Source organism: Hemibagrus wyckioides, linkage group LG07, assembly GCF_019097595.1.
Source record: "Hemibagrus wyckioides isolate EC202008001 linkage group LG07, SWU_Hwy_1.0, whole genome shotgun sequence".
NCBI lineage: Eukaryota > Metazoa > Chordata > Actinopteri > Siluriformes > Bagridae > Hemibagrus > Hemibagrus wyckioides.
In genome coordinates this window covers 3827423-3852077 of record NC_080716.1, presented here as the reverse complement: position 1 = coordinate 3852077, position 24655 = coordinate 3827423, and the positions used below count along the sequence as shown (strand labels likewise).

At 41.9% G+C, this 24655-nt stretch overlaps 3 protein-coding genes across 5 annotated transcripts; 1 reads left to right on the top strand and 2 right to left on the bottom strand.

Moving 5' to 3' along the window:
* Positions 1–36: 36 nt before the first annotated feature.
* zbtb41 (zinc finger and BTB domain containing 41) lies at positions 37–24222 on the top strand. 3 transcript variants are annotated; one of them, XM_058394713.1, is made up of 12 exons: positions 37–189; positions 14095–14419; positions 15761–16941; positions 18148–18355; positions 18862–18931; positions 19023–19170; positions 19264–19393; positions 19806–19901; positions 20445–20551; positions 20918–21023; positions 21118–21206; positions 21751–24222. In XM_058394713.1, the coding sequence occupies exons 3-12, from the start codon at positions 15804–15806 to the stop codon at positions 22242–22244; spliced, it is 2586 nt and encodes an 861-aa protein (XP_058250696.1). In that variant the 5' UTR covers positions 37–189; positions 14095–14419; positions 15761–15803; the 3' UTR covers positions 22245–24222. The 3 variants fall into 3 exon arrangements, with proteins under 3 accessions (XP_058250696.1, XP_058250695.1, XP_058250698.1); XM_058394712.1 differs by lacking the exons at positions 37–189; positions 14095–14419 and adding an exon at positions 14722–14881; XM_058394715.1 differs by lacking the exons at positions 37–189; positions 14095–14419 and having other exon boundaries at positions 14736–16941.
* Positions 2354–5691, bottom strand: ahsg2 (alpha-2-HS-glycoprotein 2). The gene is made up of 7 exons (XM_058394717.1): positions 5446–5691; positions 4400–4510; positions 3855–3939; positions 3575–3729; positions 3059–3163; positions 2906–2974; positions 2354–2803 (listed from the first exon to the last, which is right to left on the bottom strand). The coding sequence occupies exons 1-7, from the start codon at positions 5650–5652 to the stop codon at positions 2558–2560; spliced, it is 978 nt and encodes a 325-aa protein (XP_058250700.1). The 5' UTR covers positions 5653–5691; the 3' UTR covers positions 2354–2557.
* Positions 6310–13488, bottom strand: crb1 (crumbs cell polarity complex component 1). Its single transcript, XM_058394426.1, has 9 exons — positions 13455–13488; positions 11648–12595; positions 10717–11267; positions 10281–10446; positions 9494–9725; positions 8597–9271; positions 8328–8369; positions 8107–8229; positions 6310–7758 (listed from the first exon to the last, which is right to left on the bottom strand). Exons 1-9 carry the CDS (start codon positions 13486–13488, stop codon positions 7506–7508), a joined length of 3024 nt encoding a protein of 1007 aa, XP_058250409.1. The 3' UTR covers positions 6310–7505.
* Positions 24223–24655: the final 433 nt, after the last annotated feature.

Here is a 24655-nt window from a genome sequence, read left to right as displayed (position 1 = left end):
GCAGTTTTAGTGTAGCGAAACCAGATTTTCCAGAAGGATCTCAACCCTCGTCCAGAACACAAGCCGTCTGTCAAACAAAAGCTGACCTTACTGATGCTTTATGTCGGGTTTTTTTTTCTCTTGGAGTGTGTAAAGATACAAAATGCTTAAAGAGTAATTCTATGTTCTACATCGTCAAGGACTGTCAAGGTAGGTTTAATGTCAATGTAAATATAATATAAAAAATGCCTAATGCTCAAAGAATTGCTTGATGGTTTGAAATTAATCAGTTACATGATACATAACTATATAAACGGTTATTGAATGCACCATCATACAATTCCATTCATCCTGGTGAGTGTTTGAATATCATTGTGAAGAATATTTATTTGTAATCTGATACCTGATCATTATAATATCGTAAATGGTAATGAACCACTCGATTAGTTGTTGTGATGGGGACAATTTCATGTTTTACAATTTGTGTTGGTGCTTTTATGGATTTGTTTAGCACTTTATTTACATTTTGTATGAAATGTAAGAGTTTGAGTGCTGCTTAGCTGATGAACTTGCTTTTCTGGTTTTTCTCAGTACAGCCTTTGCAGGTGCAAGAAGTGTATTCCTTGTTTCATGGTTGCTGGGGTAAACACAAATAACATACCATACTGTTCGTATATGTAAAGTGATGTGCAAAGATGTTTAGAAATCATTGTTTACATTTTGCTTATTAATATTTTTATTCAGTCAGCATGCAAGCAGGAAGTAATGGGCTTAATTGTGCCCATAGCTGGGTCAGATTATCTACAAAACAGCAGGTCTTGTTGGGTCTGGTACTAGGTACTAGTAGTTAGTACCTGCCTAAAGTGATCCTAGGAAGGACAAGTGATGAAAATAAGGCTCATTGATGCTGCTGTAGCATAAATTGCTGACAAAGTAAATTCTGGCTATGACAGAAAGGTGTGTGCTTGCTGCATATAAGGGTGTGTAGGTGCAAACTGGTCAGTCACCATGCTGACCCCTGTGCAACTACAGTAGGGATGTCCAGTCTTATCCTCAAAGGGCCGGTGTGGGTGCAGGCATTGATGTTGCATGAGAATGTCTAGCTCACAATCAATGTTGCATTTCATCTTCAAGGTGTTCTGTGAGGTTGAGGTCAGGGCTCTAGATGGTCTACTGGAGTTCCTCCACATAAAACTTGTCAAGCCAGGTCTTTATAGGCCGTGCAGAAAGAGGGGATAAACCCTGCAACTAGCTCCAGATCATTGTCCCCCGTTCACTAAACTTTACTGTTGGCACTATGCATTCCACCAGGTAACATTCTCCTGGCATCCACCTAACCTAGGTCCATCCATCAGACTGCCAGTTAGTGATGTATCATTTCACAGATTTCAGTGTTTGCATACTTGATTCTATTATTTCATATATGGACATTCATGTCGAGAATATGCATTTCTCAAGTTTCCTTCCTGTGAGCCACTGGGAACGTGGAAACAAAAGTTCATGAGTAATGAGATACTTCCTTTCTTTTTGTCAAACTTTTTGATTTCATTATTATAATGGCATGGGGCAGCGGTAGCTAAAGTGGTTAAGGCTCTGAGTTGTTGACTGGAAGATCAGGGGTTCAAGCCCCAGCACCGCCAAGCTGCCACTGTTGGGCCCTTGACCAAGGCCCCCAACCCACCCTGCTCCAATTGGCGTTGCATCACTGTTGACCCTGCTCTCTGACCCCAACCACCAAGGATTGGATATGGGAAGAAAGAATTTAACTGTTCAATAATATATATGTGACAAATAAAGGCAAATTAAACCTTGTGTCCAAGGTTATAGGTGGCATTGGAGGCTCAGATCAAGGCTTTGGGTTACTGATTGTAATGTCATAAGCCAGGAGCTGGCACTTTTTGGACCCTGAGCAAGGCCTTTAATCCCTCAGCCACTCTGTAGTATTCTAACTCAGTTGTAATTTGCTTTAGATAAAAGTGTCAGCCACGTGCAGCAGGCCTTATGTTATTAATGTTTACCTCATTGCCATTTCAAGGGAACTTTCCATGGTCCAAGACTTCAGGTGAGTTTTGATCCAGTGCTATTTTAAGGTTATTGTTAGAGTCGGTCTGTGTTGCTATAGCTTGATGCATGAATATATAGCTTTATAGCTTGACCTGGAGTGAGATCTCTTAATTTAGAAAGCATGTAAAGATATCTGAGGAGATAAGATAGCATTATGTAGTATTCTGAAAACTTGTGGGTAGCATCTTAGATTTAGTCCTAATTTGGGAAAGATAGCATTTTATAATAATCTAGAATTCAGGAGATTGACATTGTATGCAACACTGTTTTTCCCTTGTTGACCATAACTTGGCACACAAAATCAAGAGTCTCAAGTTTGAGGCCATTTTATTATGCTAAAATGGTACAGATCAAATGTACAGTCATTTGAAACAGGTGCTCTTGTTTGCAGGACAGCATTGCTAACCACATGGGTTCAATATTTCCACAAAGCCCAACCCAACACACTTTTGTGCCCATGGGAAACCAGATGTCCACCACATAAATGTATCAAGGACACATTTAAAGAATGGAATCAAAAGTGATGGATTTTCCCTGGGCACCTCGGAAGCAGAGCTACCGGTTCAGCAGCTAATAACCCATTGGGTTGAGGGTCTACCGCTGTTCTCTTGACGATCGGCGCTTTCTCGGCTGAATTAGACTCTGCAGATAAGAGGCCGGTGGCATTGGGGTCATGCAGGGCTGTGAGTTTGTGGTTTTTGAAGCCATGGCTGATGGATGATCCTGGCCCAGCTGGGAGCACAGGAACTGTTGCATTGTACTGTTGAAAAAAAAATGGGAGATTTACATTCAGTTTAGTTTGTGAAGTCAAATAAATCAGTTGCTAGGTAGGTATTTAAATAACATTTAAGTGCTTAGTTACTGGTGGGAAGACTTCGCAGTCAACTTTCAGATCAAGTCCATGGCCTTCAGCATGACAGAACCCATGATGCTAAGGGGCAAAAAAATAAGGGCACCATGTTTTAGCTGCATTATGATTGAAAGTGGTTTAATTTATGTTGAAATCCACACTTACAGCAACCGTATGGTCAAGAGGAACACAGTTATCATCGTCCACATTAGTGCAGTTGGTTTCAATAATGGCGTATTCAGCTCTGATTAGGGGCCCACCGCCCACCAACTGCAAAAAAACAACACTTTAAAATTCCCATGAACTTGAAACGGTTGTTTATGAGGACTCTGGACACTTCACCTATTTGTCAGAAAGTGGTTAAACAAACGAGCAAGTTCAGAGCTTTGTTGTATCTTATTTCCCTTTATACACCTTTAACCTTTGCCCTGTTTGTTAGACCCCTTGGCCTCGTTGAAACTCACCCCTGCACCCCTTATCATCTTTGTGGATATTTGGATAGTGTTTTCACTTTATTTGCTCCGATCTCCCAGGTCAACAATCTACTCCTGAGTCTCCATTGTTAAGCTGGGATTTTAGACTTGACTTGAACTTGTTGTCTTGGCATTTGTTTATAAAATCATAACAGTTAAAACCACTTATCCAAGGAGTTCATCAGTTCTGCCCTCGCTTGAGTGTTACCTGAGAAGACAGCCGGCCAATGTCGAGAAGAGTAAAAACAGTGTTGAGGGTGTGGTTTTTGTTGAAGTATCCCAGTGAGTCTTTAACCAGCTGATTTCCTTCTGTGTGGTTCAGTGGCTGCAGAAAAATGCAGCCTCCACAAGGAGTGAATGATTCTGCACTTCCCCAAAAAAAAAAAAACATGGACAGGAATAAATATACTAACATATGTATATGACACCTACATCCTCTTAAAACTCAGCGATTCAAGCTGTTAAGTGAATAAACAGTGATATTTTGCCTAATTCCGTCTTGCACTTGAAAGCCACAACAGAAAACTGTCCTCCAGCTTCAGAGAGAGCTACATCACAGTCCGCTTCCACTGCCTGAAGGACAAACAAACACACACCAGATAAGGACAAGTCGTACCTTTTATCCATTTATAGTTGCATTAAATGTTCTAGAAAGTCCACAATACAAATTCCTGCTCTCATATCAACACATTTTTAATTGTATTATTATTCCATTTAGATTATTTTAATACCTACGAATGGGCTGTTACTATAGAAAGGATAACATCAGAATGAGTGCATTAATATGTATTTGCAGCTGCATTCCTGGCAGAGCTGCTGTTCGAGAAACATTCAGAACAATCACAATCATCAGGGGTATTGTCTATTTAGCAGTTTGCTCATTAGAACTCAGCTAAACTCTTAACAAATATGCCATCTTCAAGGTCACATGACATTTGTAAACTGATTTACCGCCAGTTTTCATCGTCAAAATGAACAAATGCGTCCTTCCAAGCCAATAAAAAGAAAATGATTAAATAAAAGGGATACTTACTGTATGAACTTTGGGTCTGACATTGCACAGAGGTACGGGTTTCGGGTTGTAGACATGGCACTTGGTCTCGAGGAACTCCAGCTCCAAGAGATACGTATGTGTTCCATCAGCCTACAGCAAAACAAAGGAATTTTAGTCATGCCAAATTAATTAGCAGCTGGATTAAATGCCTGATCACCGCCTCATTGTACCGTTTCCTCTTGTCACAACCGATACACTTCAGAACAATGCTTTTATTACCAACAGCTTATCAAACTTCCTGTTAGCATTTCCTCTTGGTTCAAATCCTTGCTTCTATCTTTAAGAAAATCACTTTTTCAGTGAAGTTGGGTGAACACCAACCGATTATAATGGACCGTGTGTTTTATAGAATATTGTTATTATTATTCATTGTAATTAGCTAGCTAATTGGCGTGTTTAGCTAGGAAATGCTTTTCTAATATTGTTGGATAAACAGAAATATTGCTTATGCTTACAAAGATTAAGGATCTACTTTTTTCCCCATATAGCATATATTTTATTCATTCAGTCTTTTCCTTTTTCCGAGGTCCAGCTCGGGGCATATCCCGGGAATTGCTAAGCCTGATCCAGGAATATATGCCATTTTATATGAATTAGTAATAAAAACAGCCTGTAGCCCAAACTGCTCCATATGGCCAGACCATGTGACAATATCTTAAACATACATTTTATATATATAAAGTAACTATTATAAGACTAGCAATAATTCATAAAAAAAATACTGTTCTTCCAGTGGGGAAAGCTCCTGTATGGTCTTGTTTTTAATGTTTCAACTTTATAGGTCTGGATAAGTTTTTAAATAGTTTTTGTTTTTCTTTATCAACCAGGTTTCATCAATGTTCTTGTAGACACGGGTTTCCTTGAATTGCCTCCCTGATACTTTTGTATTGCACTTTGTATTGTATTTGAAGGGTTTGTGGACTCGGGAGAGTCAAGCTGCCATCGTGTTGGGCCCTTAAATTTGAGAAATGCCATAGAAATGAATGATTCTTTCCAGCCAGTGGTGTGCAGCAGTAACTCATTACCTTATTAATGACCTTGATGTCCTCGATCTGGTTCAGGGTGTACTTGTAGCCGTGTGTGTGCTGGGCGTTGATGAAATCCAGAGCCACCTGAGCGGCGGCTTCAGCCTCCGGGGAGTCGCAGAGCGGCAGAGTGAAGTTCTGTCCGGTCGGTTTACACGAACCGAACGCCACGAGCCCCAGAAGGGCGATGACAAAGCCGAGATTCATCGCGACAAGTGGAAGTGAAAAATGCTGACAAAGGTTCACCTGGCTGATTGGCTGTCATATATACTCCAAAGTTGACCCTTCATCACATGGGAGGGATAAAACACACACAATTCTGACCAATGTCATGGAAGTGTGTGAGGACAAACTTACAGGAATAAGTCCATTCACCTGACATGCACTCACTTGACTCCCTGGAAAATGCTGCGTTTGAATTAAATTGTAGCGTATATGATTAATTATAGCCTCATAGTGTGTTATAGACTTACATATGCACTATATTCAAGAAACCGTCAGTCTTTACACTGTAATGTCAATATTCATATCTGCACCTTGGAGTATATTATAACAAGCTTTTTCAAGACCTTAGAATGACTTTATAGTGATATCGTACATGATGGAATTTTTATATTTAAGATTAAAAATGTTTTAATGTGATTTATTATTTTTACATCATGAATACCTGCTGTTTTCAGATCCATAGTTTTATAGTGCATTGTAGGTATTCTACAGCTTATAGTGCAGGATCATTTCTTCAAGTGTAATATAATAAAATAAAAGAAAAGCTTAGTCTTGTCCTATGGTCCAGCAGAGTACATAGGATTTTATTATTTACACTAGGGATTCAAGTTCAGGTCTTCCGACATGTTTGTCTGTTTTAGCCTAGATAACATCCAGGTTCATGGAGTTCTGGGGCATTCAACTGTTTGGACCACTTTTTTTTCTCAGACAGATTGATAAATGTGTTTAAAACAGAAATGAAGCGTACTTTCCTTCCTGTAGGAAGGTGTCCTGTAGGAAAGGTGTGGTAAAGGCATTGTTCCTCTCAGGTCATCACAGTGGAGATGTAATCTACATCTATGTTTATTCTCTCAGACCTCAACCTGGTAAGCTTTTACATATGAAGCCATTTGTCAAAAACAGACAAATGATTTACAGGGCTGGACGTGCTAGTGGACCCCTATATAGGGCTTAGATACACTGCGCCTTAAAAACAAGACACATCCTTCTAAATTCAGCCTTTCATGAGGAATGTAATTCTGGGTCAGGATGATAGGGGGAGATGTTGTATGAAACACGATTGCGTCACTCATTCAGACCCTTGTGCACTTTGCCTTTTAAGGGAATAGGGACCGGTTTGGAGTCAACACTTCTCAGAGGTTTCGAGGCCAAAGTAAACACTAAATTCAGACGGAAGGCATACTTGGAATACAAGACCACAGGCTCAGAAATATCTCTGAGGCTAAAGCAGACCTGTATATGGCTCGGGATTTTAGGAGGAAATGTAAATCCTGGAAACAAATCTATATTTTGATGTTTTTTTTAAAAAAGTCTCCTGAAGTAATTGGTATAGTGAGAAAGCAGGTACTGTACATTTGGAAAGTTTAGGTTTGCAACATTTATTTTCCTGGATGATAAATCAAAGTCAAGATTTTTGTTCATTAAAAATACTTAAAACTGGGTTTCTGTCAGTTTTGACAAACCCAGGATATGATTTCCAGAATATGAGGAGCTCACTTGGACGTTTCAAACGTTAAACTCTATAAATGAATAAAAAACCTTCAGGAATAAACGAACACTTGGCAACCTGATGTGGTATAAGTGGAATAAAACTGATGAAAACAAACATCTTCAGATGAAAAAGTCTCTTGTTTAAAACTGTTCTTTATTTCTGAGAGCACTTTTCGTTTTAAATGCGTGTCACTTACACCGTCTATTTTGTTTCTAAAACGCACTCGTTATGAATGACGTAATTGTTTCTACTGTCATGCCGTGTCTCTCACAAATCCCCCACCCTCCCTTATTTAGACATCCCGTCTCTTGTCCATCGTCACTCACTCCTGTGGTCTTTTTCGTTACTCCTCGTTGGCGGCGTTCCACTCAATCTCAGGCTCGTCGTCCATGCGCAGGATGAGGTAGGAGAGCAGCTGGAAGATATTCTGCCACATCAGCAGGAAACCGTAGAGGTAGAAATCGCTGATGTCGATCTGGCAGCGCTCGCCGGCGAAGCTGATCTCACACACACAGTGGAATCTGTCGATGAGGTTGCGGCAGTAGCCGCCGTTCAGACACGGGCCGGACGCGCACTCGTCCAGCTCCAGCTCACACCTATACACAAGCGGGACAGTTGGGACGTTCATTTCTTAAGGCTTTTATCTTTAGTCTCCACCCCATGTCCTATCATTGGTCAGTGATTGGTCACTGCGATCAATTCATATGTATATATTAGATTCGATTTTTAGATTTTTTTAATTCTGACCCGAACAGACTCAAAATCAACATCTTTAAAAAAAATTGGATAAATTCTCCACAAAATTTTAAATTAGATAAAGATCGATGGATAAACAATAAACGACTGAAACATAATAAACTCCGTAGCAGAAGTGAGTTCCAGAGTGGGCTGAAAATGCCTGATTTTCACAGGTGTTACTCAGGCTGTTATTACTGCAAGCTTACCAGTGTCCACTAAAACCAGACAGGCATTCACACTTGTTCTCAAACATGGAGCAGTTTCCACCATTAAAGCAGCTGTAAGTCCACTTGTCATTCCCGCAGATGGACACCGGCAGCCTGGGAGACCTAACGACAATTCACACGTTATTTTATTATTAACACATTTTATTCTTCATCCATCTTAATACAACCATTAGGGATTACATCGAGGAAAGATAACTCACGGAAGCCTGTCGATGTACCAAGGCATTTCTGGCATCCGTTCTCTGAAACCATGAGAGACCACGATTTAAGGCTATGTACCTTGGTATCTAATTGTAACATTGTGGCTTCATTAGCATCAGAAATTTCATCTGATTTTTCATCTGAACATAAAAATCTCCAGACAGGCCGCACCCACAAGCAGAAGATGTACACCATGAAAGACAAATACACAGTTCAAAAAATAAATAACAACAAAGGGATTAATAAAAGAATGTATGTTGTCACTCACTGGCAGAGAGCTCCGGTTGTGTTTCTCGGACAAAGACAGGCGTACTGCTTGATTCCTCTGAGGCAGGTGCCTCCATTACGACACTTGTGTCCCACACACACGTCCTCTTTCCTTTCACAGCGCCGACCGACGTATCCTGACTCACACACACACTCGTATCCTTCATTAACGACGACACAGGATCCATGAAGGCAAGGGTTCGAGTAGCAGGCATCAGTCCTGACTTCACAAATCTGACCATGCCAATCAGCTGGGCATCGACATTTAAAGAGGTCGAAAAGATCCTCACACTGGCCTCCATTGTGGCAAGGGTTCGGATTACAAATATCAGAGCCCCAACATCCTAGGGTCAGCATTCCAGACATCCTCAAGAACTTTTCCTTCTGAGGTCTGGGCATACCAAGATCTGTTTCTGCATAAAATGGCAAAACGAGACCACCGATTTTCACCAAACCTAAACATCCATCCAAATCGGCCCCGGTATCGAGGTCCCAGCCTCCCAGAAGGATGTCTGTGTCTTCCCTGAGGAAGTCCAGATCTCCAGAAGAGGTGGTGGAGATGGATGCTTGGTCTCTGCGCTTGTCAAGGACCATGGACCATCTTGAGGTAGGGGTGGATGGGTTGTTCATGCTTAGGACGGCACTATGCCAACGTCCATCATTCACCGTTACGCGGCTATAAAATTATTAGATAAAGAAAGTGTAAATAAAACAAAAAATGACTAGCATCTTTCTGATTCTGTCCTCGAATCCTAAAGACATCTTTTAATTTTGCACGGTTAGTGTGGATGCCAAGCTGAGTTAGAACAAAAGCACTTTTAATATCAAAATCAATATTAGCAAACATAGCTAACATCTACTTAGCTAATGTAAGTTCACTGAGGGTTCGTTCCCTCACCGGCTCTGCACCCGGAGTGAGATGTTTGAGCCACTCTGCAGCTCCAGAGCTAGTCGTCCGTCTTTGAGGAAAAGTGTAATGAAGTCATTTTCTCGTGACGCGTGCAGTAGCGAAGCGTCCCGCCTCCTCGTTCGGAACGTCAGCGACACGCTGCGGAGCGGGCGGTGGATTTCACCGTTACCTCTAAACACGATGATGGGGTTTCCTTCCCGGACAGTGACGTTTGTAACACCTAAAAGATGGAAAACAAGAGAGGAAAACAGTGTGATGTCTCAAACCTGAAATCAGGGAGCAGGAGCACAGGAGAGCAACCTCCATCCTATTTATATATATATATGCATAAATATCTTCTTGATATAAAGCCACCCTAATGAGATTTGACTCTGTACTTGAACTCGTACAATCTCAGTACACAGCAAGTTTAATCCAGACTGAGATAATCCCTGATCCCTGGAAATCCCACGTACTGTTATTTTTAGACCCAATGATCAGAATCAGTCCAGAGACTAAAATAAATAGGCGTTATTTCAACAATGGCATAAAGAAATCATTGATTTCAGGCATGGGCTAATACTCATTACTGATTGACCAAAAGATGTCCATTCTTCTTCTTCTTATTCTTTATTAAATCTCAGAATGTCCTCAGAACTTTAATAACATCTGGAAGTGTGGAACAAAATTTCACATAAACATCAATTTATGATTGTCACACAAATGAAAGATTTGTATAAGAACAGAACAAGGTAACGGTTTATGAGTAACCATAGCAACAATCATGTATACTCACAGTCGAAACCCTGAGTCTGTGTGAGACAGACTGCAGGAACTGGACACGGTGAAAGCTCACACCACTTCAGCTCCTCGCATCGTTGTCCTGCTGTGTTCGGAGGGCAGCTGCAGGTGAAATCATCCCACATGGAGTAACACACACCGCCATTCAGACAGGGCTTCATCTGTAAAATATAACAGAGGGGGAGGGATAAGTCAACAACGTCACAACAGAGTTACTGTAATGACACGAGTCTATAATCGAGCGGAAAAGGTGAGCACAAGTGCCATGAGAAATGATTAGACTGTTGATGACAGACAGACAGATGAACAGATGAGACAGAAAGAAAAACAGATAGAGAGATAGAATGGCAGATAGATTGCAAAACAGGAGTCAACCAGCCAAAAAGACAGACAGACTGAAAGCTAAACAGACAGATAAAGAGAACACGTACCCTGCAGTAATTATCTCCCGTGCAGCCCTGTGTGATCTGCACCATTGTGTTAAGCCTGTAGGAAGTCAGTGGTGTGCTGATCGGGTAAAACTGCAGGTAATTAAAGTTCAGACGCAGGTCCTGGATGCATCCTTTAAAGTAGCCGCTGAATGCTAATGAGGCTTTTCGATCCTCTAAGCCTCCTACATGAATCGTGTCACCTGAACGGATCATCAAACCTTGGCTGGCCGTCAAGGCCTGAGTCCTAGCTGAGTGTACGAGCGCGAGTGTTCCATGCTCCACGTGCATGCTCACCAGGTGAAAATGTCCATCGTTGACTCTGTCATGACCCTGCAGGATTTCAAAATGATTCACCTGAACATTGATCTTCCCGCCGTCCAGCCATACGTGCATGTAATGGCTCGTGCTGTTGGAAAAAACGAGGAGCAGACCGTTTACATGGCGTGTGCGAATGAACATGGAGATGGTGAAAGTGTCCACGGGGTCATCGTCCACATGAAAAATTGCATAACTTTCCACATCTTCATTTCCAAACCGTGCAGCAATGTGTTCTGTCAACACAGACAGAGTGTGTTAGCATCAGGTAATTGCCAAAGGATATGATATTAGCTTCCGTTTCCTGTTAGCAGCATTTGACTTATATCTTCACTGCAGAACTAAAGATGTAAAGCTTGACACAAAACCTGTCTTAGCTGATTGCCAAAGAGACAGAATAATAGCAAGAAAGACAGAAAGACAGACACGAGAATAGAAAATAAACAGCCAAGAGTCTGATAGAGAGATAGACGAAAGAAAGAAAACACAGATCCTGAAGTAATTATCACCAGTGTAGACTTTTTTGATGTCTTCCACAGTAACCATATTATCCAGTTTGGTATGTCAGCTAACTAGTTATAAGCAGAGTGGCACTTATCTTAGAGGAAAGCCTTACCCTCAGAACAGACCTTTCCTTCGTAGGGACGATGGCACACACACTTGTGTTTCTTCCATCCCAAGCTGACGCACTTCCCCCTGTTCCTACATGGATTGTCCTCACAGCCATCACTTTCCCTGCAGCCCAAAGTCATGCTGAACTGCTCAGCTCTAACCTTTAACTCTGGAACCACCAGGTGGGACTGAATATAGACATCCCTCATGCAGCCCAGGAAAGAGGATTCTGGATTTACTTGTCCACTCCCTGTTCCACCTATATAGACGCTCTGTACCTGAGTGAAAGAGGACTGCCCTGACCCAGACCCCAGATCCAGTTCCACTAGCACTTTTTTGTGGCAGGTTTTCGCAGTGCACACTGGGTCATGCAAATCGAGTCCTAGCACACTTCCATACATGTAAACCTGCACTGTATGCCAATTGCCATCAGCTACATCCTGAAAAACGTCCACCAGATCTGATTTGCTGCTGTTGCCCCATTGCATGGAGTGACGCAGTCTGCCGTTTTGCAACTGCAGCGTGAGAACGTACTCTTCCACTTTGCAGCGCAGTAAAGTCGCTGTTTTTTGCACAGTCCGAAAACTCAAAGTAGTGTTCAGAAGTGCCACTGTGTCTTCGAGGTCTGTTTTGATGTGTAGAAATCCACTTTTTTCAAAAGAGAATGTGGTGGATATCTCGCACCTTGGGCCCGTGTAACCTTCATGGCAGGTGCAACGGTATCTGTGTCGACCACTGCTGAGAAAAGGAGAGCATTTGGCACCATTTTGGCATCTGTGGCGCTCACAGCCCTGCAGTATAACCGTGCAGTTTGGCCCACCGTACAGTTGCCCATTTTGAGAATGGTTAGAGCATTGGCAAGCATAATTGCCTTTGTTCCTTACACAAACACCGCCATTCTGACATGGATTGTTTTTGCAGCCATCGAAGTCCTCATGAGAGACGGCATCTGCTGCAAAATAAAAATGTTCTAGTTTACTTGAGATTGTGGATAAAACTGGATACCCTGCTGTAAAATATTTAATGGTGTGCATAAATGTAACTCTAGATCATTAAGTCAATGACTAATTCAGATTTCAGATGAAGGAAGCTGTTGAGACATACTTTTATTAAGGTTTGGACCATTAAAAGTTATTTTGTCAAATTATGTTTGTCAGAATATATTGTGGGTAGGTGCTATGGAAACAGGCAAGACTGAACAATAGTATCTGTAGGATTTGTCAAGAGAGTCTGCGGAAGTGGACAGGATTGTTTGGGAATGTCTGAGGGAGCTGGTGAGATTGTCTGATGGAAGCACTGGAATTGGACGTGTGTGTCCTTCATTGGTCAATAGTGCCTGAGGGAATGTGATTGGTCAAGAGTGTTGGACTGAGCAGGTGGTATTAGTCAATAGTGTCTGAGGAAATGGGATTGGTGAATAGTGTCTGAAAAAATGTGGTTGGTCAAGAGAGTCTGATAGAGCAGGTGGGATTAGTCAATACTGTCTGAAGGAACAGACAAGCTTGTAGCTAAATGTTTTAAACGTTTTGGACAACCAGAAACTCAGAAAAGTGTAGTTTGTTAATATTTCAAAATGAAATATGAAGCTGAAAGCTGGAAGTGATGGGGTGGAGTTCCGCTTTGATGTATTAAAAAAAAAAATCTTTATTTAAATTAGGTTATGGAGATAAAGAATTGTTGTTTGTTAGCTACACCAGCCTTTTAGCTTCACTACAAAACTGAAGAAGCCAACATTAGACACCAGACATGTCTACGATGATCAACTACATTTAGAATAATTGGAGCAAACAGACAAAGGAGCTAATCTTTACCTGCAAAAAGCAGCAGGACGATCCAGACTAGCATGTTTACTTCTGACATGACTGACAACTGATGAAATGACTGAATCTGCAGATCTGGGTGTTTCTCAGCTTGGGAAAGCACCATCACAGCGAATGACTTCCACAACAGATCTTCATTCATGTGTGTATGCGTGTGTGTGAGTGACTGACTGAGGTAACACTCGGATTAACAGCAGTCGGATCCACAGGATTAGGCTAACACACTTACATGTCCACTGGCTAATTAATCTGACGTCATGAAGGAGACTGTACACCAAGGTCTATCATTACTTATGCCCCAGCACTAGTGAATGATCAAATCTGATTGCTTAAACATTAGTGCCCATAACAGCAGTGGTAAGGTTCTCTGTAAAGAAATGTTAGTTCAAACTGCTGTTGGTATAAGAGGAATAAAATGTTTCAGAAAGTACTGTCATACCCCAGGAGCCCAGTGTTCAGTAGGGTTGAGGTCAGGGGTCTGTGCAGGACACTTACTTTTCCCACTCCAACCTTAACATACCATCTCTTTATGGAGCTTGGTTTGTCCATAAGGGCATTGTCAAGTGTGGATTTCTTAGTTCCATCCATCCATCCATCCATCCAACATTTTCTGTAATGCTGTTCCACACAGGGTCACTCAGAACCGGGAGCCTATCCCAGGAGTCTCGAGACACAAGAGGTGCCAATACATTGCTGGGCACAAACACACACACACAGCTATTCACAACAGACAATTTCGAGACACCAATCAGCCTACACTACCTGGAGGAAACCTCTGAAGTACTGGGAGAACATGCAGTGCAAACTCCACACACATAAAGCAGAGGTGGGAATCTAACATCCAACCCTGGAGGTGCACCTCGAACCCAGTCCTCCATCCCAGCCCCTTAGTTGCAGTGGAGGGGAACTGTAATACTACAGCATTCAACATTCTAGACAACTTCTTGCAGAAACAGGTATGTATTTGATGGTCAGGTGTCCACAAACCTCTGGCCGTACAGTGTAGTAACAGTCATTAACCATAACCAAATGTATGTGTTCAGGATATGTAAGGGAATAAGTGGAGAAACAGGTGTGGGATTTCAGAAAGTTTCATTCATTTGGTATGTTTCTGAACATTTTCCCAAAGTGCTATTTAATATTTAGTATCCATCTAAAAATGCTAATATTTTCGCATGTATAATATAATACACAGATCGCTGACGCCATCATACACTTATATTTATACAGTCGGTAAGCGGTATCAACCAATGAGCGTTCAGTTTATTGCGACGTCAGGCGCATTGAACAGGGGGAGGTGCAGCGCCCGTCTGTTTTGTTGTGGACATATTTTTTTTGTTCGCGCAGTTTGCTGATGGAAAACACATTCATGTTTTATTTTTTAGCGCTATAAATATCACGCGAAACTGTTATTAAAGGTAGGAACCACAGAGAGATATATATTAAGCGTTAGAGCAGCCTTTCGAAGGACTTTGAAGTGTCGTTAGTCGACATTCTCCCTGTAAAGGGGGGACCTTTGTCTGTTCCGGTGTGGTGTATTTTCATGCCTGTATTTTTTTTGGGGGGTGGCGCTCATGTCTGCCTGAGCTAAAATAATACAATATCGACGCGCACAATAATAATCGGCGCATTGAATAACCGACACAACCGCCTAAAATACAGATTTAAAAAAAACAGTATTTTATAGTAGTATTATTACAATATTTATTATTATTTTTTATTTTTATTTCTAATTCTTTGCATTCTTGAGGACTCTTTGGTGCCTGTCGTAACCGCCTGATTTAAAACCATACCATTCGCTAGCATACATTAAGCTAAGCTAGTGTACAGCTTGCTAAACGATATGTTTAAATAAAAAAAGTAAAACATTTTGTTTCAACTTAGGATTTATTAAAGATAAATAATGATTATAGAGATGAATGTTATTACTTGAGCTTGAAATAGTAAATTAATATAATATTAATATTATTATTATTATTATTATTATTATTATTAATAATAATAATAATAATAAGAGCTTTACCTCAGATTGTGAGAAAGCACTGACACTGGAGACTCCTTACACAATTAAATCCTTACACAAAACTTCATAATATTTTATTTGATATACAATAAAATATTTGATAAACATTAATAAACTGTACAGATAGCTGTACTACAGTCGTAGCTGAGGTTTAACAATTAGACAACACCCGACCAATCAGATTGAAGAATTCAGCCACAAAGTATAAATCTGTGCCAGGATTCTACATCAGGTTGTTTTTGTTTTTAACATCGAAATGATTTCCCACTCTTAGTATTCACGACTCCAGTGTGGAACTCTTCTGTTAAACCCTAAAGATGAAGAAGAAAGTGAAGCACAACACAGCGAAGAAAAAGGTGGAAGAAGAGGAAGATGTTTCAGCGTCTACGGCGAACGAGGCCGAGGTCTCTGCACGTGATGAGTCTGCACAGGAAAAGCACTGTCTTCGCATTTCCCAGAGTGACAGCTGCTTCCTCGAGTTCTTAAACAAGGACCGACGCGCGGTGCCTTCGTTTTGCGACATTGCCGTCAGTGTGCGTGGGGAAATCTACCCAGCCCACAAGGTGGTGCTGGCATTCGGGAGCAGCTACTTCCATGCCAAACTGAGTGAAAACCCTCAGCTGGACCATGTGACTTTTGACAACGTCGACGGCTCCACCTTTGAACACTTGCTCGACTTTCTGTACACGTCTGAAATGGAAGTCCAGCAGAGCCAAATCCCGTCCTTATCCGAGGCGGCGTGCTTCTTTGACATGATGGAGGCGGTGAATCTTCTAGCGGGTGAAGCTACACCGAACCAAACACCGGAAGAGGGAGAGAAGGAGGACAAACTGCCGATGGAAGAACCTCTTCTTCAGAGTTCTTCTTCAGGAGAGCTTAAAAAGCCTCAGTCTCCCGGCGAGACCCAGTGTTTGCTTTGCAGCCGGACGTTCTGCTATAAAAAGTCGCTGGAGAACCACATGGCAAAGATGCACAGCCAAGCTGAGGTCACTGACACCAGCAGCAAACGCACCTCGACCCGTCAGAGGAGGAGACCCAGCAAATTTCAGAGCCTGGAGAACAAGAACCCCATTGGAATGGAGCTCCATGGGGAAAATGTAGATGAAGGGGCTACCTCTGTCGAAGAGAATGATGATGACGATGATGAGGAAGATGGCGACGATGAAGATGGTAATGGTGAAGAAAACCAGCATAACCAAAGCAAAGAAAGAGAAGATACAGAAACCAATCTGCAAGCAGAGACAGGGCTGAGGACTGAGGAGGATGCTGACAGCAGGAAGGAGGAGGAGGAGGAGGAGTCGAGCTTTAGTCATGTGACCAAGGACCATGATGCGTCAGTCGCTCAGAGTAGTGGCGGCCATGTTTACCCAGAAGGCCTAGCTCCAGTGATCATACAAAATGGCAACAAAAAGACGCTCAAATGCCCAAAGTGTGACAAGACATTCGACCGTATAGGTGAGAGTCTTAATGCTGCTCATATCCACTGTGTGTAATGGGACTAATATTATGTTATAATACTATATTATATCCAAAAGCATTCTTTCATTTCAAAGATACTTTACAAAAACTTTAAATTGCAGTGTTGCCATCGTTAGATCTGGCTAGTTACTTATTCTCAGTTTCTGGTCCAGAAATGAGCTTTGCCTCTGTTCTAAAAAAGAACTGCTATCTTCTGCCTGTACTGTTGCAGACAGCAGAGCGATAAACTTCACAAACAGCTCCTTTAAAACAGAGACTAATCTCCGATATGACCACACTAACCATGGTCACAGCAGAGTACTGACCCCGGTCACAGCACAGTACTGGAGGTTTATATGTCATTTGAGAAATGACATATATAAATATATAAAGTTGGTCAAGAGTATTTGCTCTATTTAGGCATTATTAGTTTCTCTTGTTGACTTATTTGCATGCCTTCACCATCTCTGTGATAGAACTTTCACATATTTTCATGTCTCCGCCTCATTTCTTACATAACTTACATAACTTTCATATTTCTGTATATCTCTGCCTTTTACCATGCACTTTTTATATATTTGCATGTCTCCGCCTCGTCGGTTACATAAACATTTATATATTTGCATGTCTCCGCCTCTTCAGTTACATAAACATTTATATATTTATGTCTCCGCCTCTTCGGTGACATAAACATTCATATATTTACGTTTCTGTCTTTTCGTTGCATAAACATTCATAAATTTGCATGTCTCTGCCTCCTTGGTTACATAAACGTTCATATATTTGCATGTCTCCGCCTCCTTGGTTACATAAGCATTCATATATTTATATATAAATATATATATCCCGTGTCCCCCCCCCCCCCCCCCCCGGTTCCATAAACATTCATATATTTGCATGTCTCCGCCTCCTCGGTTGCATAAACTTTCATATATTTATATGTCCCCACCTTCTCGGCTCCATAAACATTCATATATTTGCATATCCCCGCCTCCTTGGTTACAGAAACCGCCTTTTCACGTATTTGAATGTCACGGCCTCCTTTAAAAATAAAACATAACTTCACGTATTTGCATGTCCCTGCGTCATTTGAATATAACTTTACATATTTGCATGTCCTCCTTATTAAAAGAGACCTTTTCACACGTTTGCATATCCCCGCCTTCTCTCTTTCATTACTGCTTTGATCTCCTCACATCACAGGGAAATATGAGAGTCACACGCGAGTGCACACGAGAGAAAAGCCGTTCCAGTGTGACGTGTGTCTGCAGCGCTACTCCACCAAATCCAACCTCACCGTGCACAAGAAGAAGCACACGGCGGACGCTCCGGTGCAGAGGAAAGACCACAAGTGTCCATTCTGCAACAAGCTCCACGCCAGCAGAAAGACGCTGAGCAAACACGTCAAAAGGTGAGCGCGAGACCTTTGTTTGGAACCAGCATGCTGTAGCTTTTATCCTTTAATGTTCTGAGAAAAACAACGCTGTTTTCTGATGTGTCAGAAAACACCTCTGACACTGGAGACTCCTTCCATCCATGTAAAAATGTACAGATAATGGTTGTCACCACGACGACCACTACACACACGTCTCGTCCTGAGCTGTTACTATAGAAACAATAACCTTTCAGATAACCATTCAAGAAAGCTGAGTATTAATCTGACTCTTTATACATTAAACAAACCAGTTTCATACGAGTCAGAAAACATACGAATGTTAACTCCGCCCCTAACAACCCTTTCCTTAACATTACCTTACCTTGGTGACCTTTTAACCAAATTGAGTCAAGCAAATAACTCCATATTTGCAAGTGTCACACCTTCTGCTTTTCATTTTAAATGCTCGAGTACCACTTTTAACTTGGTATAAATTTTCTGTGTTCTCTCTCTCTGTCTCTCTCTCTCTCTCTCTCTCTCAGGTTCCATCCTGACCACATGCAGGAGTTTTTGAGTATGAGGAAGAGGAAGAGCGAAGGCTGGAAGTGTGATGTGAGTTTTTCATTCTATGAAACATTTTACCCCTCACCTCATTACTGGTCATTATTTACCGGTCATTTAATCGTAAACGCTCACCTCGTAGATCTGCCACAAGTCCTTCACACGGCGCCCCCACCTGGAGGAGCACATGATCTTACACTCTCAGCACCGGCCCTTTAAATGTGCCTACTGCGACGACTACTTCAAGTCCCGCTTTGCCCGCCTGAAACACCAAGAAAAGTTCCACTTAGGTGCGAAACACTTCCTGTTTTGCTTTCTTCTGTGGGAGAAATAAAAAAAAGTTTTCTTGTCGCTAACGCTTTCCGTGGTGCGTGTCATGGCAGGACCTTTCCCATGCGACATCTGCGGACGGCAGTTTAACGATACCGGCAACAGAAAGCGGCACATCGAGTGCACACACGGAGGGAAGAGGAAGTGGACGTGCTTCCTGTGCGGCAAGTCGGTCCGAGAGAGGTGAGCGAGCGTTACGTGGCCTGTCGAAAACTGTGTAAGGCTCTGACGTGTTATCGTTTCTATAGTAACGTCTTATGGCAGTATGCTCTGTTTATAGCTGCTATAATGTAAGCGAGAGCAGGAGCCTGTTTCCACCTTGTTTCTATTTCATAAATGAAAAAAATCTCTGTGGTGTAAGAGGGGACACTTGCCTACGTAAACATGGAGCATTGTGTTTATCATCTACTTTATTTTCTGGTTTATTTCAATTACAACCTGTTATGATGTCATGAGTTGCCAGAAGCTGAGGAGAGAGTGATGATGCACTTGATTTGGAACACAGCCGCTCAGAGACTCTTCAAGAGCATCTGTAGTGTGATTATTTTTGTGTAACGTCATTATACACACCTCACTGCAGCATTTCCCCTTTTAGGACGACGTTACGGGAGCACCTGAGGATCCACAGCGGGGAGAAACCTCACCTGTGCAGCATCTGTGGACAGAGTTTCCGCCACGGCAGCTCTTACAGGTGCGCAGACGCGTCCAGAGACACTTTCTGTACATCGCTGCCCTCTTGTAGCTGAACGCTGTAACTGCACCGACTTTACTGCTGTCTCTGCCGATAAACCCCGCCCACTTCACTCCACTTTATCAAACCAGAAATGTGAATCGATCTTTTTATACAACAGAATGAACCCCCCCCCAAAAAAGACTCAGATTTTATATTTATTACTAAATAATAATCAGGCTATCAGCAACGAGTCGTTTGGGAGTCAGAAAGATTTGACTCTGAATCAAATGATCTAGTTAAGTTAAGTGTTTTTTAAAGACCTTCGCTCTCTAAGCAAAGATAAACTAACACAGAGAGCCGCTGAGAGATCTTTGCTCATCGCCATGTCCAAAAAGACATAACACATGCAAAAAAAAGAAAAAAAAAGAATTTAGTTTTCTACAACTAGTTTGCATGTGCTGCCATTTTACTCGTCACCCATCATTTGGGAGGTCAGTAAATCAAAACCTTTATTTATTTATTTTGTTTGGTGAGATTTAAATGTTTCTCTCTCCCCCTCAGGCTCCACCTTCGTGTCCACCATGATGATAAACGTTACGAGTGTGAAGAATGTGGAAAAGCTTTCATTCGGCACGATCATCTGAAGAAACACAAGAAAATACACACTGGTAATGTGTGTGTTTATGTGTGTGAGAGAGAGAGAGAGAGAGAGAGAGAGAGATTCTTTTTATTAGGAATTAAGAAGTGTCAAAGTGTGTACACCTCTTGTCACTTTACTGTCTGTTCCTAACTATGCCCACTAGGTGGCAGCAGTGTAAAGTTACACTTATATTCTACACTCTTGATCTGATTGGCTACAGGTCCTGCCTGTCACTCTGTAGCAGCTCTTCTTTCATGCTTAAAGTTGTGATTTGGTGTGACGTTTTAACAAAAAATTCTTATACGCTGTAGCTTTACATAGCTATTGAGGATTTGTACATCCAAAAAGAAATGAGTTCCAGTAACGTAACAACGACTCGCCCCGCCCCCTGCAGGTGAGAGAGCGCACCAGTGTGAAGAGTGCGGGAAGTGTTTCAGACGCGCCGATCACCTGAACGTCCACTACAAGAGTATTCACCTGGGAGAGAAAGTGTGGAGAAAGTAAACGCTTGTATTTAATCACTATCATTCTGTTACGTTGCATTTGAACTAATCTGCGGGGTTTTTTCTCACAGCGTTTTCTCTCACCCTGCAGGTACAAAGCTGTAGTGCACCAGTGTGAAGTGTGCAAGAAAGAGTTCAGGGGAAAAACCAATCTGATGACGCACTTCAGGACGCATTCAGGTAACGTTAGCGTTCTAGCAGATATAGGCACAGAGGCCACGCCCCCCTTTTGAAGACTGACGGTCACAGAAGCCACACCTCCATCCCTGGAGAGGCTATTGCTCTATGTACTGAAACTTAGTGGCACATAAGCCACGCCTCCTTTTCTGACAGACCCAGAGAACACACCTCCTTTACTGTGATAATGTGATATGGGTCATGCCTTCTTTATTAGGACTGACAGAGAATTAGAATTAGAAGACATAGAGGCCACACCTCTTTTGCAAAGACTGGATTAGAGTTAGGATTAGAAAAGACACGCCTCCTTTCCTAAAACCGACACACAGAGCCCTTGCTTTCTTAAATGAGATTGACAGAGTCAAGCCACACCTTCTTTTCTAATTAGGGCAAACACACTGGTCACGCCTTCTTTTCTAAAAGATACCGAAACACAGGCCATGCCTCCTTTAGTCTGATTGACAAGCCACGCCCTTTATCCTGCATGTCATAATCCCGTGGCGTAGTTTGATGATTAATTTCATTCTGCTCGTTTTGATTCATCCAGGAGAGAAACCTCACCGCTGTGTGATCTGCAACCAGACCTTCCGCATCAAGAAAACTCTGACCAAGCACATGGTCATCCACTCCGAGGTGCGTCCTTTCAGCTGCCCTCACTGCAGTGCCGCCTTCAAACGCAAGGACAAGCTCAAATACCACGTGGACCACGTCCACAGCGCCCGCTCTCCCATCCCGGCCTCGTCCCAAACGCCCGAAACGTCGCCCCAAACTTCCAAACCCACCGAAGTGCCCATCTCTGTCGCTCTGGTGCCGGTCCAGATTCCCGAGGAAACCAGCGCCAATCTGCAGCAACAGCAGCAGCAACCGGTCGCATATCAGCCGTCCACCGATCTGGTGTTTCTGGAGAAGTACACGCTCACGCCTCAGCCGACCAACATCGTGCACCCGGTGCGGTCGGATCAGATCCTGGACCCGAGGGAGCCGTCGTACCTCAGCACGCTGCTCGGCCTCGACTCTGCCTCCTCTGAGCATGCTCAGTAGCGCTTTAGAACCTCATGGAACACCAGTGGACTTTTATGAATGTTTTCACATGCATAAAAGGTATAATTAATATGATTAATATTAATTAGACAAAAGGTATAATTAATATGAACCATTTAATATGGTTTGCAAATGAATGTACCGAAATTTAAAAAAGTGTATTATAAGAGTATAATAAAATAAATAAATAATTACAGTTACATCAGATCAGGCACCACAGTGTTGTTAAATTCTCACATCTGATTGGTCGGATGGTGCCGATTAATTTGAGGCTCTAATACATTACTCAAGCTTCTTGACAGGAAATTGTACAGTTGATGCTCTAATCTGAAATAACAGATCTCTTATCATCACACAATTCCTTTTTTTTAAGTAAAAGAACAGGGTGTGCAAACTTTTGCTTTCACATTGTACTTAAAGTTCTGAGCATGCTCGCTACATATCCATTAAATGTGGACATTTTTATGGCTAATGGGCACAAGAACATTCCAAACACAATAGATATACAACAGTGGTGTGACCGGAAGTGACGAGTGAATAAACAGGACCTGATCTGTAATGAACAGATCGCACATACACTATACTATGTTGCCTTCAGCTTCACACCAAGACATTTTGGACAATTTCATGCTCTTTGTGGGAACACTTTGGGGATGACCCCTTCCTGTTCCAACATGACTGCACACCAGTGACCAAAGCAAGGTCCATAAAGACATGGATGAGTGAGTTTGAGTCCTGACCTCAACCCCATAGAACACCTTTGGGATGAATTAGAGTGGAGACTGTGAGCCAGACCTTCTCGTCCAACATCTGTGCCTGACCTCACAAATGCGCTTCTAGAGGAACGGTCAAAAATTTCCAAAAACACAGTCCTAAACCTTGTGGAAAGCCTTCCCAGAAGAGTTGAAGCTGTTATAGCTGTAAAGGGCGGGACAACTCCATATTACATTCATGTGCATGTAAAGGCAGACGTCCCAAAACTTTTGGCAATATAAGTGTATGTCCTGTAATGGAAGCTGTACATATAATGTGTGGTTACTGATGTAACATATAACGGAATGTCATTATTTTACTGTTTTGTCTTTTGTTCTTTATATAATCCTCATCAGTATTCTTTGGGCTTATGACATGGCACTTATATAGTTGGGTCAGATGGAATGTTGGATGAATTTCTGTATAAAATTGTGGTGATGAAGGAATGATACGGAATATACCGTAGTATTAAAATGCAAAAGTCAAACCGGTTTTGTCTCACCTTGATGACCGGGTCACTCTTTCTTGTAAAAAAACCAAGGAGAACATCCTCATGCAAAGACTCGAACCTGGCAACCTAGACCTCTGATGCAGCCGGGATTCAAAATTATTAACAACGTCGCTAACGTTTGTCATCAGAAGCGACATATTCCATTGTGTAAGTCAAATTCCATTGTGTAAATGCCACACTTGTTCATGGAACAAGCCAGACATTGTTAGAGAAGAAGCCTTTATTATCAGGACACATACATTACAGCACAGTGGAATTTTTTTTCTCACATATTCCAGCTGAGGGGGTTGGGGTCAGAGCGTAGAGGGTTAAAGAGGGGGTTCAAATGCCTGACTGTGGCAGCTTGGCTTGAATTCTGACCTTCCAAGCAACAACCCAGACCACTTGAGCCTCCACAGAAGACAAAGGAGCTACCAAAAGATCAACGTTCTGGAAAACGCTCACTCAGGGTGTGAAACAAGACTGCAAAGAGAAGGCTGTCCACTGAAAGTGAGCAGGTCGATCTGAGAGACCAAGGGTAAAGCTCAACATGCTTCCACCACCATGCTGCACCATGGGCATGGGGTTCTCGTTGTGATGAACAGCCCATAATCAACAACCTGATTGTCTTAATTCAACCAGGATCTTGTTTGTTAGAGAGTATTTATTCATTAGAGACCAATTAATAGCAGTGTTAATAAAGATCATTATCAGTATGAGAGGTATAATCATGTATAATAATACATACTGTGTTATAGAAACACTTTACCACAGAAGGTAGACTAAAAATAAACGTCTTTATTGACCTAATAAAGTGGATTGTGTTCAAAAAATGGATTAAATGTTGCCTTACTACATGGTAATCGCTCTTACCAGCTACTTCCTTGTTTTCTGAAGCAGCCAATTAACGACATCTATTTTATGACTACTTTTTCATCTAAATATTTCTTCATCCCAGTCTGATGAAACTCAATTCAATGTTTTTGTATTAGCGTAATGGAGTTTGTAAAACACTTTATTTTCCATTTGTTTGTTTAAATTGAAATTTTTTGTGTAATGTGTGTCTTAGCCAATGGGATGCCTCTAAATAGATCACGTGATTAATCAACACGCTAGCTTAAATCGCTTCATTGCGACGGCTTGTTTGTGGTGTTTCGGCGGCTGAAAA

Coding starts and splice junctions, on each gene's coding strand:
- ahsg2 (XM_058394717.1), bottom strand. CDS start 5,652: ATGAATCTCGGCTTTGTCATCGCCCTTCTGGGGCTCGTGGCGTTCGGT. Junction 3,164..3,574: donor TTGGCCGGCTGTCTTCTCAG/GTAACACTCAAG, acceptor GTTTTTTTGCAG/TTGGTGGGCGGTGGGCCCCT. Junction 2,804..2,905: donor ACTGCGAAGTCTTCCCACCA/GTAACTAAGCAC, acceptor TTTTTTCAACAG/TACAATGCAACAGTTCCTGT.
- crb1 (XM_058394426.1), bottom strand. CDS start 13,488: ATGCTAGTCTGGATCGTCCTGCTGCTTTTTGCAG. Junction 12,596..13,454: donor CGTCCTGCTGCTTTTTGCAG/GTAAAGATTAGC, acceptor TTTATTTTGCAG/CAGATGCCGTCTCTCATGAG. Junction 8,370..8,596: donor ACAACCGGAGCTCTCTGCCA/GTGAGTGACAAC, acceptor TCATGGTTTCAG/AGAACGGATGCCAGAAATGC.
- zbtb41 (XM_058394713.1), top strand. CDS start 15,804: ATGAAGAAGAAAGTGAAGCACAACACAGCGAAGAAAAAGGTGGAAGAA. Junction 19,394..19,805: donor GGCAAGTCGGTCCGAGAGAG/GTGAGCGAGCGT, acceptor TTCCCCTTTTAG/GACGACGTTACGGGAGCACC. Junction 19,902..20,444: donor CGCCACGGCAGCTCTTACAG/GTGCGCAGACGC, acceptor TCTCCCCCTCAG/GCTCCACCTTCGTGTCCACC.